A 16671-nucleotide genomic window follows, 5' to 3' on the forward strand; every position below is an offset into this window, starting at 1 on the left:
GTTGTATAATAAGGCCATGCAGAATAAGGCATTAATAAGTCCTTAATAATGACTAATTAAGAGCAAATATGTTACTAATTTGCATGTTAATAAGCAACTAATTAATGGTGAATATGTTCCCTATTCTAAAGTGTTAGCAAAACATCACATGGTTAAGGAGTGAGCGACAGGCATTTTGACAGGAATGCGGTCTCAAAAATGAGACCACTATCCTCTTATACAGGGTATCCGCGGGCTCTTAAAAAGTCTAAAAAAGTCTTAAATCTGCCCCCCTCTCCATTTTTCGTATATATTGTTTTTCAAATCACCTGCAATGTATACTGTGTATATGTACATCATTTATCCATTTTTTTTAACATAATTTTTTTATATACATGTTCCAGGTTATGTATCTGTTATTATTGAATGTATCAAATGTGATACATATTTAAATGGACCGCAATGGAAACGAGCCTTTTGGCTTTTTGTGCCATCCATTTGCCTTTTTAAAGCATTACATGGATTCAATTCTTTAAGATGTCAATAAACTTCTCAATCAATCAATGTTAGTTTTGTGTAGCCTCGAGGTAATGGTAATGTTTATGGTTTAGTTTATTTCACAAAGGTAAAAATACAAAAAAAAACATCGGTAACACTTTAGTATGGGGAACATATTCTAAGTAACAAAGACTTAATTTAGAGTTATTTGGTTAGGGTTAGGGTTGTTGTATAATAAGGTCATGTGGAATAAGGCATTAATAAGTACTTAATAATGACTAATTAAGAGCCAATATGTTTTGTGCCATCCATTTGCCTTTTTAAAGCATTACATGGATTAAATTCTTTAGTGCAGGGGTGTCCAAAGTGCGGCCCGGGGGCCATTTGCGGCCCGCAGCTAATTGTTTACCGGCCCGCCACCCATTCTGGAAATGCTATTGCAAAAAATAAAAAAGAACATTAAAAAAAGTGGAACGAGGTGAAATCTAACGAGAAAAAGTTGCAATGACACAACACTGCCATGCAGGCTGTTTTTTTTCTTTTTCTTTTGTCTTTCTTTATTTTTTGCCATTGCTCAAAAAGAAAATAATGACACAAAAAAATCCAAGTTATAATTAATTATTTTCAAGGCTCCGATTACTTCAAATATTTCACTTGAAAATGTTTTATGTGGTAAATATTGCATATATTGCGTAGTTGCCATATACAAACATCAACGTTTTCTTTGACAAAAGAGCATAAAACAAACAAAATAATAGTTCAAACGTAAAATCGACAGATATATCTGAAGTGGATCTCGTAACTTACGTGTTGAAAGTAATATCAATAGTATCAATAGCGCTGTTTCTATTGGTATTTGTATTGCTCCATTTTTAGTGTAATAATGCTCATTGTCATTTCTGTATTATTTTTTATTTTCGCTAACTGCTTATTTGCTATTACTTTTACCATCATATTTGTACATGTCGTATTTGCTGATGTTGCTCTATTGTTGTTGTTGTTGTGTTTGCTGTTGTTGTTTTTGTCTCTCTGTCTAATCCCCCCTCTTGTCCCCACAATTCCCCCCTCTGTCTTCCGTTTTTTCCTCTTTCTATCCCCTCCTGCTCCGGCCCGGCTGTACCAAATGATAATAAAAATACATATAATAAAGTCAAAATACAAATAAGGCAACAAGAGAAGTATCCTACACTTCTCTTTTGTAAAGTACATCTGAACAGCCGATATGGGCATCTACATCAACTATATGATTTGCCTGAGAAGCTGGAGAGGACCAAAAAAAAAAAAAAAAAAATTTTTTTTTATTTTTGTTGTTGTTGTGGCGGACGTAATTCTTTCGTGGCGGGCCGCCACAAATAAATGAATGTGTGGGAAACACTGCCAATCACATGTATTAATTATATTATATGATTTGCCTGAGAAGCTGGACAGGACATTAAAAAAAAAAAAAAAAAAAAAAGTGTGAAAGTAAAAAAAAAAAAAAAAAAAAAAAAAAAAATTAACTTTATGAGTGGGGCACCTTTAAGATCCCAAATATATTTAGTGGTATTTTATTTATCTTTTCACTGTGATGACTCAAAAATATGAAATAATTAAAATTTGCCTGAGAAGCTGGAGAGGACCAAAAAAAAAAAAAAAAAAAATTTTTTTAATTTTTGTTGTTGTTGTGGCGGACGTAATTCTTTCGTGGCGGGCCGCCACAAATAAATGAATGTGTGGGAAACACTGCCAATCACATGTATTAATTATATTATATGATTTGCCTGAGAAGCTGGACAGGACATTAAAAAAAAAAAAAAAAAAAAAGTGTGAAAGTAAAAAAAAATAAAAAAAAAATTAAAAAAATTTAACTTTATGAGTGGGGCACCTTTAGGATCCCAAATATATTTAGTGGTATTTTATTTATATTTTCACTGTGATGACTCAAAAATATGAAATAATTAAAATTTGCCTGAGAAGCTGGAGAGGACCAAAAAAAAAAAAAAAAAAAAAAAATTTTAATTTTTTTTGTTGTTGTGGCGGACGTAATTCTTTCGTGGCGGGCCGCCACAAATAAATGAATGTGTGGGAAACACTGCCAATCACATGTATTAATTATATTATATGATTTGCCTGAGAAGCTGGACAGGACATTAAAAAAAAAAAAAAAAAAAAAAGTGTGAAAGTAAAAAAAAAAAAAAAAAAAAATTAAAAACATTTAACTTTATGAGTGGGGCACCTTTAGGATCCCAAATATATTTAGTGGTATTTTATTTATCTTTTCACTGTGATGACTCAAAAATGTGAAATAATTAAAATTTGCCAGAGAAGCTGGAGAGGACCAAAAAAAAAAAAAAAAAAAAAAAAAATTTTAATTTTTGTTGTTGTTGTGGCGGACGTAATTCTTTCGTGGCGGGCCGCCACAAATAAATGAATGTGTGGGAAACACTGCCAATCACATGTATTCATTATATTATATGATTTGCCTGAGAAGCTGGACAGGACATTTAAAAAAAAATAAAAAAATAAAAAAAAAAGTGTGAAAGTAAAAAAAAAAAATAAAAAAAAAATAAAAATGTAACTTTATGAGTGGGGCACCTTTAGGATCCCAAATATATTTAGTGGTATTTTATTTATCTTTTCACTGTGATGACTCAAAAATATGAAATAATTAAAATCAATGGTGTCCTGCATTTTTGATATTTTAGGGCTCTAATTACTAAATACTGCATATTTCAGTTTTACTATAAGAAACAAAGTTGTTTTTGACAGAAAAGCCATAAAACCTTTTTTTTTTAAGTTGATATAGACATTTACTGTAAGCGTTAAATAAAAAATAATAATACAAATTAGACTTATTTTTAACATTTTAATAACTGAGACCCTTTATGGTCCCCAGGACCACTTAAGGTAAAATAAATAAAAAAAATGCATATATTTTGTTATGGTTTGAAAATGAAAAATATCAAAATGGCCCCCACATGCTTTAATTTTTCCGTGGAAAAAGTTTGGACACCCCTGCTTTAAGATGTCAATAAATTTCTCAATCAAACCCATCACTATGCAAATTCACGCACGTCGCTCATCTCGCCAGACGATCGATTATTCTCACATTTGGCGCTCATAAACAGGCTTTGAGGACAAGCCAGTTTAGGCACAACCGGGGACGTGTTGAAACTTTCTAGAAATGAGCTAACAGACATTTGCTAAATGTTGTTTTTTTTGGCCTCCTGCCGAGACATGACTTTGAAGCCGGCGGGCGCCAACGCGGCCCACTCGGGAGTCGGTCAGGGGCACTTGGACCCGACTGGATTGGCCATCTTGACGGTGTGACTCAGCATGGTTTCATGTGTCCTAAGCTAGGCCTTTTCAAAACCCTGATCCCCCCCCCCCCGCTCCCGAGCTGCATCGCCACGGCGACGGGAAACTGGATGCTGTCAAAGTGGACTTACATATGTTTGCGGTCCCTTTCGGTATGGGCAGGTAGGAGCCCACGCTCCAGGCTCGTCCGTGGTAGTGCCTCTTGCAGCGGCTGCAGTCGGGCCCCGTGGTGTTGTGCTCGCACTCGCAGCCCAGCTTGCCCTTGTCGAACACGCAGCTGTTGGCGTGCAGGTTGCACTTGCACCTGGCAAACAAAGACAGAAAGGGGACAAAGACGGCCAAATAAATCGATGCCCGACGCCGTGCGTTTATTTCACACTTCTTAACGGCGGTAAATTGAAATCCAGCGTCAGTTGTCTCAACAAAGCGTGATTTTTGTTCTGCTTTGAAGAAAAAAAGAAAAAAAAAAGGCTTTCATTTGTCACGGCCTCTGAGACAAATGGTCCACTTTTGCCACACCGAGAGCTAAATGGAAGGCGCTCTTCGCTAAGACGCCGTGAAACAAGGATCTGATTGAGTGCTGATAGCTTCAAGATAAGCTCGGCTCTCCTTTCCCTGTTTTGCCCGTGAGGTTAAAAACAGGGGTGTCAAAGTCATTTTAGATCGGGGAGGGGGGGGGGCACATGGAGAAAAAAATCTACTCCCGAGTGGGCCGGACTGGTAAAATCACGGCACGATAACTTCAAAATAAAGACGACTTCAGATTGTTTTCTTTGTTTAAAAATAGAAGGAGCACATCCTGATAATGTACAAATCTAGGGCTGCAACAACTAATCTATTAAATCGATTAAAATTAGGGATGTCCGATAATATCGGCCGATAAACGCGTTAAAATGTAATATTGGAAATTATCGGTATCGTTTTTTTTATTATCTGTATCGTTTTTTTAAAAAATTTTTTTATTAAATCAACATAAAAAACACAAGATACACTTACAATTAGTGCACCAACCCAAAAAAACCTCCCTCCCCCCATTTCTTTCTGTTATCAATATTCTGGTTCCTACATTATATATCAATATATATCAATACAGTCTGCAAGGGATACAGTCCGTAAGCACACATGATTGCGCGTGCTGCTGGTCCACTAATAGTACTAACCTTTAACAGTTAATTTGACTCATTTTCATTCATGACTAGTTTCTATGTAACTGTTTTTATATTGTTTTACTTTCTTTTTTATTCAAGAAAATGTTTTTTATTTAGTTATCTTATTTTATTATTTTTTTAAAAAAGTACCTTATCTTCACCATACATGGTTGTCCAAATTAGGCATAATAATGTGTTAATTCCACGACTGCATATATCGGTTGATATCGGTATCGGTTGATATCGGTATCGGTAATTAAAGAGTTGGACAATATCGGAATATCGGATATCGGCAAAAAGCCATTATCGGACATCCCTAATTAAAATCTATTATTAAAATAGTTGCCGATTAATTTAGTCATCGATTCGTTGGATCTATGCTATGCGCATAGGTTTTTTTTTTATTTTTTTAAATAATTTTTATTTTTCTTATTTTTTTAATAAACCTTTATTTATAAACTGCAACATTTACAAACAGCTGAGAAACAATAATCAAAATAAGTATGGTGCCAGTATGCTGTTTTGTTTCAATAAAATACTGGATAGGATGGAAATGTAGTTTGTCTCTTTTGTCCAATTATTAATCGATTAATCGAAGTAATAATCGACAGATTAATCGATTATCAAATGTTTTTTTTTTTTTTTACACTTACATGTATAATAATTAGAGATGTCCGATAATGGCTTTTTTGCCGATATTCCAATATTGTGCAACTCTTAATTACCGATACTGATATCAACCGATACCGATATATACAGTGGTGGAATTAACACATTATTATGCCTAATTTTGTTGTGATGCCCCGCTGGATGCATTAAACAATGTAACAAGATTTTCCAAAATAAATCAACTCAAGTTATGGAAAAAAAATGCCAACATGGCACTGCCATATTTATTATTGAAGTCACAAAGCGCATTATTTTTTTTAAACATGCCTCAAAACAGCAGCTTGGAATTTGGGACATGCTCTCCCTGAAAGAGCATGAGGAGGTTGAGGTGGGGGGGTAGGGTGTAGCGGGGGGTGTATATTGTAGCGTCCCGGAAGAGTTAGTGCTGCAAGGGATTCTGGGTATTTGTTCTGTTGTGTTTATGTTGTGTTACGGTGCGGATGTTCTCCCGAAATTGTCAAAACGTGGACCTTAGGGTGTTGTGTTTTCCCGGAATGCAAAGGAAAGTTGGCGCGGGCAAGGCATGAAGGTGAGGACATGTTTATTTTTACACTGACAAAAAGAACAAACGAAAAGCGCGCACAATGCGGAAGTACAAACACGTGGCTAATGCAACAAAACTTGCACAAAGGCAACAACTATAAACATGAAATATACAACACTTACTGTGGCGTGAAACAGCATGAAAACTATGGCATGGAACTATGGCTTGGAATGAAAAGTAGCAGAGGTAAACAGAGGTAGTAAGGATAATGTCACAGTGTGGCGCATATTTGTAACAGTGTTAAAGTTGTTTATACGGCTACCCTCAGTGTGACCTGTATGGCTGTTGACCAAGTGAGCGTTGCATTCACTTGTGTGTGTGTGTGAAAAGCCGTAGATATTATGTGACTGGGCCGGCACGCAAAGGCAGCGCCTTTAAGGTTTATTGGCGCTCTGTACTCCTCCCTACGTCCGTGTACACAGCGGCGTTTTAAAAAGTCATACATTTTACTTTTTGAAACCGATACCGATAATTTCCGATATTACATTTTAAAGCATTTATCGGCAGCCCAATATTATCGGACATCCCTAATAATAATATATAATTGCTAGAATAATTATGTATATATTATCACACGACTCTTATGCTTAAGGGCCGCTGCTATAGTTATTAGCTATTGTGCTCAAGTTAGACTACTCTATCTGTGCAAGGACAAAACTTCTTATCTGAAGGGTGGCCTCGGCCGCAGATGTTATCTTTGTTTTGGCCCGCTAACAGCCAAGTACTTCAAGGACCTCAACGAAAAAAAGACGACAGCACGCAGACGAAGCAGAGACGAGGCAATCACAAGGCCCCCAGCACATTCCGTCACGTATTGTGCGTACTGGAAGCTGCTTTGCATGAAATGTGTGGCCACTCCTTTTAGAGGCGGCCTCGGTGATGTAACCAGGGACCTCCCGAATAAATAGAGGAGCGCGTGGGACTGTTGGCTCAGAGCGTCCTCATTGAGCCACATTGAACTCTGTCTCTGCATGATTCCTTGCTTCTTGTCTGTTTAATAGATGTCATCAGTGTTTGAACCTGACAATAATAATATAATATAATATAATAATAGTATTCTATCTTTACTTTCTGAATAAATGATGTGATAATGTTCATCAGTCAACTCATTGGTGTTAATTTTCAATCTAACAAGATAAAAAAATAACATCAAAATCAAGTTACCTCGGTTAAATAAATGAAACATGATAAATCGCCATTTGCAACTATGTCTGAAATATGCCTTTATTCGCTGTTTTGTATAAAAAAAGGATAAATGACTGGATCATATATATTAAACATAACATATGGTTATTAGCAGCTCCAAGTGAAACAATAATACCAATCAAGCTAAAGTATGCTACACCCTGTGATATCATTTATCCGTCAGTAAATCATCTGTACATTAACAATAAATTCTAAATTCTAAATCTCTGACTTTATCTGTCTGAACGAGGCTGTAGGCTAGTTAATGTACAAATCATAATGTTGTTTACACTTGCGGTTAATAGTATTCTATCTTTGTCGTTATTTATACTTTCTGAATAAATTATGTGATAATGTGTTAGAATAATTACGTGTAAATTGTCACACAACTCTTATGCTTAAAGGCCGTTGCTATAGTTATTATCAATTGTGCCGAAGTTGTACTTTTCTATCCGTGCAAAGGGACGACTCGCAATCCAAGATTGCGAGTCGTCTCGTATCAGTGTTTGTGTCCAGACCCGGCCTGCTGACTGCCAAGGGCCAACATCGAGTACCTTGACGCAGACAAAGCAGAGACAGGGCGATATCACGTGTGTGAGCACATTTCCATTTCTGAATAATCATTTATTGTGTCTAACTGGGGCTGCTGAAATTACCCCCCTTCCTTCAGAAGCAGCCTCAGTGATGTAACCAGGGACCTCCCAAATAAATAGAGGAGCACGTGGGCTGTGCCTTAGAGTGTGGGTTGGAACTGTAACTAAGTGTACAGCCCAATACGTCTCTCCTCATTGAGCCAAATTCAACTCTGTCTCTGCATGATTCCTTCCTTCTTGTCTGTTTAATAGATGTCATCAGTGTTTGAACCTGACCTCTTGTTCGTCAGTCAACTCATTGGTGTTAATTTTCAATCTATCAAGACAAAAAAATAATATCAAAATTAAAATTACAGTATGTTATTTATGTAGTTTGCTCATTTTCCTCGACTGGTGCACTAACATCATTTTTTTTTACATATGTAGCATCATCTACAAAGATACAAATAATTGCTATTGCGACATCTAGTGGACACATTTAGAACAGCAGTTTATTTCATCAACATTTTTTTTGCTCATTTCTATACTTAGCAAACTCATCCCGCGGGCCGGATAAAACCTGAGCCGGCCCACGGTCCTTACGTTCGACACCCCTGTGTTAAAAGGTCATTGGGAACCAGTCAGGGGACACTTGATTCGACACTCGACCCCTCCCCAGAGCACGGACCCTCGCCGTGGCTGTTTTGTTTCTACAAAGAGCTCCGCATCATTCATTCATTCATCACGCGGTTTGAGACCAGAGCTGGCTATGTGACGCCGCCTCGCCGGAGAACACGAGACAGAGGAATGACAGCGGCAGTCCGAAATACATCCATTCTAATTGACTTCCTGGCCTTGCGGTGACATCTCACATTAATGATAGATCACTGAGGGGGGAAGAGAAAACTACACCCGGCAGCAGGGGAAGGCGATGTCAGTAAATGAGCAGTCAACAATACACAACATGGCAGGTTTTTGTAGGCTAGATATCAAAACGGATTGTTTTATTTCATCTTCGACATTGTCATTATTTTGTGAACTGATTGAAAACCCCTACAGTAGTTCACAATGTGTTAGAATAATCATGTATATATTATCACACAACTTTATGCTTAAGGGCCGTTGCCATAGTTATTATCAATTGTGCTAAAGCTGTATTTTTCTATCCGTGCAAAGCTGGCAATCCAAAATATTGCTAGTCATCTCGTATCAGTGTTGTGTCCTGCTGACTGCCAAGGCCGAACATCGAGTACCGGGACGCAGACAAAGCAGAGACAAGGCGATATCACCAGTGTCAATACATTTGCATTTTATTAATAGTCATATACTGTGTCTAATTAGAGCTGTTGAGATTACCCCCCTTCCCTCAGCGACAGCTTCAGTGATGTAACCAGGGACCTCCCAAAAAAATAGAGGAAGCACGTGGGCTGGACTTTTAGAACGTAGTTTGGATCTCTAACTAGAGTACAGCCCAAAACACATCTCTCCTCAATTGAGCAAAATTGAACTCTGTCTCTGTATGATTCCTTGCTTCTCGTCTGTTTAATAGATGTCATCAGTGTTTGAACCTGACACAATGTTTTGTAGACACATATTAGGGATGAATCTATATCAGGGGTCCCCAAACGTTTTGACTCGGGGGCCGCATTGGGTTAAAACAATTTGGCCGGGGGCCCGGTGTATATATATATATATATATATATGTATATAAACGTTGTTTTTCATTGTCCCATTTAAAGTACCAGTTCCGTTGGCAGCAAAACAGGCCCAGAGCAAAATACTACCACTATTCAAGTGAATATAGGTTGAAAAAGATTAGCAAATCATTGTATTCTGTTTTTATTTACGATTTACACAACGTGTCAACTTCACTGGTTTTGGGGTTTGTATATATATTTACTTGAATTAATAATATTTTCCTAAGAAAATACCTCAATATTTGCATACAAATGCAATTCTGTAGTTGGAATGTCATACGAGAACATTTTTTTTAAACGTTTTACTGAACTGCGAGTCATTGATTTGCTCCAAACTTAGTGACAGTAAGGATAGTAAGAATGACATGCACAATTTACACATACCGACAGCCATCAGTCTGTATAATGCATGTTCCTTTTGACTGTACATGTACTGTAAATGTATAATGTATTTATATTATCCACATGTGAATAATGCCGTATAATAGACTGTATTTATATTACTCACATGTGAATAATGCTGTATAATAGACTGTATTTATGTTACTCACATGTGAATAATGCTATATAATAGACTCTATTTATATTATTCACATGTGAATAATGCTGTATAATAGACTCTATTTATATTATTCACACGTGAATAATTCTGTATAATAGACTGTATTTATATTACTCACATGTGAATAATGTTGTACAATAGACTGTATTTATATTATTCACATGTGAATAATGCTGTATAATAGACTGTATTTATATTATTCACATGTGAATAATGCTGTATATTAGACTGTATTTATATTATTCACATGTCAATAATTCCGTATAATAGACTGTATTTATATTACTCACATGTGAATAATGCTGTATAGGAGACTGTATTTATATTATTCACATGTGAATAATGCCATACAATAGACTGTATTTGTATTACTCACATGTGAATAATGCTGTATAATAGACTGTATTTATATTACTCACATGTGAATAATGCTGTATAATAAACAGTATTTATTTTTATTATTTACATGTGAATAATGCTGTATAATAGACTGTATTTATATTATTCACACGTGAATAATGCTGTATAATAGACTGTATTTATATTACTCACATGTGGATAATGTTGTACAATAGACTGTATTTATATTATTCACATGTGAATAATGCTGTATAATAGACTGTATTTATATTATTCACATGTGAATAATGCTGTATATTAGACTGTATTTATATTATTCACATGTCAATAATGCCGTATAATAGACTGTATTTATATTACTCACATGTGAATAATGCTGTATAGGAGACTGTATTTATATTATTCACATGTGAATAATGCTGTATAATAAACTGTATTTATGTTATTCACATGTGAATAATGCTGTATAATAGACTGTATTTATATTATTCACATGTGAATAATCCTGTATAATAGACTGTATTTACGTTATTCACATGTGAATAATGCTGTATAATAGACTGTATTTATGTTATTCACATGTGAATAATACCATATTATAGAATGTATTTATATTACTCACATGCGAATAAAGCTGTACAATAGACTGTGTTTGTATAAATTTCACATGGGAATAATGCTGTATAATAGACTGTATTTATATTCCATGTGAATAATGCTGTTTAATAGACTGTATTTATATTAATCACATGTGAATAATGTTGTATAATAGACTGTATTTATGTTATTCACATGTGAATAATGCTGTATAATAGACTGTATTTATATTATTCACATGTGAATAATGCTGTATATTAGACTGTATTTATATTATTCACATGTCAATAATGCCGTATAATAGACTGTATTTATATTACTCACATGTGAATAATGCTGTATAGGAGACTGTATTTATATTATTCACATGTGAATAATGCTGTATAATAAACTGTATTTATGTTATTCACATGTGAATAATGCTGTATAATAGACTGTATTTATATTATTCACATGTAAATAATCCTGTATAATAGACTGTATTTACGTTATTCACATGTGAATAATGCTGTATAATAGACTGTATTTATGTTATTCACATGTGAATAATACCATATTATAGACTGTGTTTATATTACTCACATGCGAATAAAGCTGTACAATAGACTGTGTTTGTATAAATTTCACATGGGAATAATGCTGTATAATAGACTGTATTTATATTCCATGTGAATAATGCTGTATAATAGACTGTATTTATATTACTCACATGTGAATAATGCTGTATAATAGACTGTATTTATATTACTCACATGTGAATAATGCTGTATAATAGACTGTATTTGTATTACTCACATGTGAATAATGCTGTATAATAGACTGTATTTATATTATTCACATGTGAATAATGCCGTATAATAGACTGTATTTATATTATTCACATGTGAATAATGCCGTATAATAGACTGTATTTATATTATTCACAAGTGAATAATGCTGTATAATAGACTGTATTTATATTATTCACATGTGAATAATGCCGTATAATAGACTGTATTTATATTATTCACATGTGAATAATGCCGTATAATAGACTGTATTTATATTATTCACAAGTGAATAATGCTGTATAATAGACTGTATTTATATTATTCACATGTGAATAATGCCGTATAATAGACTGTATTTATATTATTCACATGTAAAAAATACCTCAGTGTTTATTGTCTATTGTGAGCGAACTGTGGTGCTGAATTTCCCCCAGGGATCAATAAAGTACTTTCTATTCTATTCTATTCTATTTTGAAAGTATTTTCAACAACATAGCAACCTAGGTATAATGTACAGTATATTATTAGATAATGTAATATAGACACCGATAAAAAGTACCTTGGACCTTCATTCATTTATGGTAATGCAATTATTATTATTATTTTTAATGCGTTAAAGTTGACAGCTCAATACATAATAGCACAGATCTCCCATTGAGTACCAGACCATATTTGCAGCCTTTTCATTCCAGCCCCCCACTGTTCATTTCCCCACAGTCCCTAACTTTTTAATCAATGAAAACTCCCCCTTGTGCCATGAAATTAATGACTGAGTGTCGCCCTTCTGCAACGCAGACGGCAGCGGCTCCCTGAAGTCAGCAGCGATGAGATTTGACCTTCCACTTAATTAAAAACCAGTAAAATCTGGCTCACCGGGCCCCGACTGGTTGGGGCAGGGAAAGTGGGGGGAGCGAGGGATCACCTGGATTGGATGCTTTTGCCGCTGGCACTGTCATTTAAAAATCAAAGGTTTTTTTCGTCGTTGTTGTTATTCCCAATACGAGACACGGGAGCTTGTGCAGGCGTTTGATTACAAAGAGGTTTATATCGTTAAGGTGACTTTTCATCCACTAAGCCCAAAGGCTGTTTCCCCCTGATATCCAAACAAGTGACCATCTTTTAAGGAGATGCCATTTAACTTTAGCTCAATTGTAGTGCTCCAGATGAAACAGAACATGATTATTTTAATATGTGGAATGGACTGGACTCTCACACTATTATGTTAGATCCACTATGGACTGGACTCTCACACTATTATGTTAGATCCACTATGGACTGGACTCTCACACTATTATGTTAGATCCACTATGGACTGGACTCTCACACTATTATGTTAGATCCACTATGGACTGAACTCTCACTATTATGTTAGATCCACTATGGACTGAACTCTCACTATTATGTTAGATCCACTATGGACTGGACTCTCACACTATTATGTTAGATCCACTATGGACTGGACTCTCACACTATTATGTTAGATCCACTATGGACTGGACTCTCACACTATTATGTTAGATCCACTACGGACTGGACTCTCACACTATTCTGTTAGATCCACTACGGACTGGACTCTCACACTATTATGTTAGATCCACTATGGACTGGACTCTCACACTATTATGTTAGATCCACTGTGGACTGGACTCTCACACTATTGTGTTAGATCCACTATGGACTGAACTCTCACTATTATGTTAGATCCACTATGGACTGGACTCTCACACTATTATGTTAGATCCACTATGGACTGGACTCTCACACTATTATGTTAGATCCACTGTGGACTGGACTCTCACACTATTATGTTAGATCCACTATGGACTGAACTCTCACTATTATGTTAGATCCACTATGGACTGAACTCTCACTATTATGTTAGATCCACTATGGACTGGACTCTCACACTATTATGTTAGATCCACTATGGACTGGACTCTCACACTATTATGTTAGATCCACTGTGGACTGGACTCTCACACTATTATGTTAGATCCACTATGGACTGAACTCTCACTATTATGTTAGATCCACTATGGACTGGACTCTCACACTATTATGTTAGATCCACTTTGGACTGTACTCTCACACTATTATGTTAGATCTACTGTGGACTGGACTCTCACACTATTATGTTAGATCCACTATGGACTGAACTCTCACACTATTATGTTAGATCCACTATGGACTGGACTCTCACAATATTATGTTAGATCCACTATGGACTGGACTCTCTATATTATGTTAGATCCACTATGGACTGAACACTCACTATTATGTTAGATCCACTATGGACTGGACTCTCACACTATTATGTTAGATCCACTATGGACTGGACTATAAAACTATTCTGTTAGATTCACTATGGACTGGACTCTCACACTATTATGTTAGATCCACTATGGACTGAACTCTCACTATTATGTTAGATCCACTATGGACTGGACTCTCACACTATTATGTTAGATCCACTGTGGACTGGACTGTCACATTATTATGTTAGATCCACTATGGACTGGACTCTCACACTATTATGTTAGATCCACTATGGACTGGACTCTCACACTATTATGTTAGATCCACTATGGACTGGACTCTCACACTATTATGTTAGATCCACTATGGACTGGACTCTCACACTATTATGTTAGATCCACTATGAACTGGACTCTCACACTATTATGTTAGATCCACTATGGACTGGACTCTCACACTATTCTGTTAGATCCACTATGGACTGGACTCTCACACTATTATGTTAGATCCACTATGGACTGGACTCTCACACTATTATGTTAGATCCACTATGAACTGGACTCTCACACTATTATGTTAGATCCACTATGGACTGGACTCTCACACTATTATGTTAGATCCACTGTGGACTGGACTCTCACACTATTATGTTAGATCCACTATGGACTGAACTCTCACTATTATGTTAGATCCACTATGGACTGGACTCTCACACTATTATGTTAGATCCACTTTGGACTGTACTCTCACACTATTATGTTAGATCTACTGTGGACTGGACTCTCACACTATTATGTTAGATCCACTATGGACTGAACTCTCACACTATTATGTTAGATCCACTATGGACTGGACTCTCACAATATTATGTTAGATCCACTATGGACTGGACTCTCTATATTATGTTAGATCCACTATGGACTGAACACTCACTATTATGTTAGATCCACTATGGACTGGACTCTCACACTATTATGTTAGATCCACTATGGACTGGACTATAAAACTATTCTGTTAGATTCACTATGGACTGGACTCTCACACTATTATGTTAGATCCACTATGGACTGAACTCTCACTATTATGTTAGATCCACTATGGACTGGACTCTCACACTATTATGTTAGATCCACTGTGGACTGGACTGTCACATTATTATGTTAGATCCACTATGGACTGGACTCTCACACTATTATGTTAGATCCACTATGGACTGGACTCTCACACTATTATGTTAGATCCACTATGGACTGGACTCTCACACTATTATGTTAGATCCACTATGGACTGGACTCTCACACTATTATGTTAGATCCACTATGGACTGGACTCTCACACTATTATGTTAGATCCACTATGGACTGGACTCTCACACTATTATGTTAGATCCACTATGAACTGGACTCTCACACTATTATGTTAGATCCACTATGGACTGGACTCTCTCACTATTATGTTAGATCCACTATGGACTGGACTCTCACACTATTATGTTAGATCCACTATGGACTGGACTCACACTATTGTGCAGCCCTTTGAGACACTTGTGATTAAGGGCTATATAATAAACTTTGATTGATTGATTTTTATTGTAAAAAGTAAAATCGGTGGTATGGGACAAGCGGTAGAAAATGGATGGACGGATGGATGGATCTTTCAATTTACAGTAGTATACTTTAAAAACGACCATAGATTTCACGGTAAAAAGCTATAAGCTCAGTCGCAAGAATTTGAACATCCATCCATCCATTTTCTACCGCTTGTCCCTTTTTGGGGTCAAAAATAAAAATGGTATCTTTAGTCCATTTACAGTAATGCACTGTATAAAGATGACCGTAGATTTCCCGTTAAAAAACTGGCAACTCAGTCGCCAGATATTTACCGTAAAAATAACAATTGTATTGTTTTTTCCATTTACAACAATGCTCTGTAAAAACAACGACCGAATATTTTATGGTTAAAACTTTTTTTTAATTTTTTTTTAAATGGCCGCACGGTTGCCAGAGTTTTAAGGGTTACAATATAAAAGTGGTGTTATTTTTCCATATACAGTAATGCGCTGTAAAAGGCGACCATACATTTTCCATAAAACAACTAGCAGCTCAGTCGCCAGAATTTTTACGTAAAAGTGGTACTGTTTTTCCTTTTACAGTAGTGCACTGTAAAAACAACAACTGAAGATTTTAGCGTAAAAAAACTAGCAGCTCAGTCGCCAAAATCTGAATATAAAAATAAGAATGGTACCTTTTTTTCCATTTATTGTAATGCGTTGTGTAAAAACCGTAAATTAGGTACCGTTAGGTACAATTCATTTCCCAGAGTTTGACCATGAAATTAACAATTGTACAGTTTTTCCATTAACGACCATATATTTTACAGTAAAAAAAACTGTCAGCTTTTAGATTTTCCATAAAACAGAATTTTTACGTAAAAGTGGTACTGTTTTTCCTTTTATAGTAGTGCACTTTAAAAACAACAACTGTAGATTTTTGTGTAAGAAAAGTAACAGCTCAGTCGCCAAAATTTTAACGTAAAAA

At 35.7% G+C, this 16671-nt stretch overlaps 1 protein-coding gene across 3 annotated transcripts in view; it reads right to left on the reverse strand.

Moving 5' to 3' along the window:
- LOC133631551 (netrin-G1-like) overlaps window positions 1–16671 on the reverse strand; it is a 266186-nt gene that overhangs the window by 50386 nt on the left and 199129 nt on the right. For all 3 annotated transcript variants that reach the window (XM_062023859.1, XM_062023858.1, XM_062023857.1), the window contains exon 4: window positions 3906–4078. In XM_062023859.1, coding sequence (XP_061879843.1) covers window positions 3906–4078 — 173 coding nt within the window. The remainder of the gene's footprint in view (window positions 1–3905; window positions 4079–16671) is intronic.

The sequence above is a fragment of the Entelurus aequoreus genome, linkage group LG16 (assembly GCF_033978785.1).
Source record: "Entelurus aequoreus isolate RoL-2023_Sb linkage group LG16, RoL_Eaeq_v1.1, whole genome shotgun sequence".
NCBI classification, from domain to species: Eukaryota; Metazoa; Chordata; class Actinopteri; order Syngnathiformes; family Syngnathidae; genus Entelurus; species Entelurus aequoreus.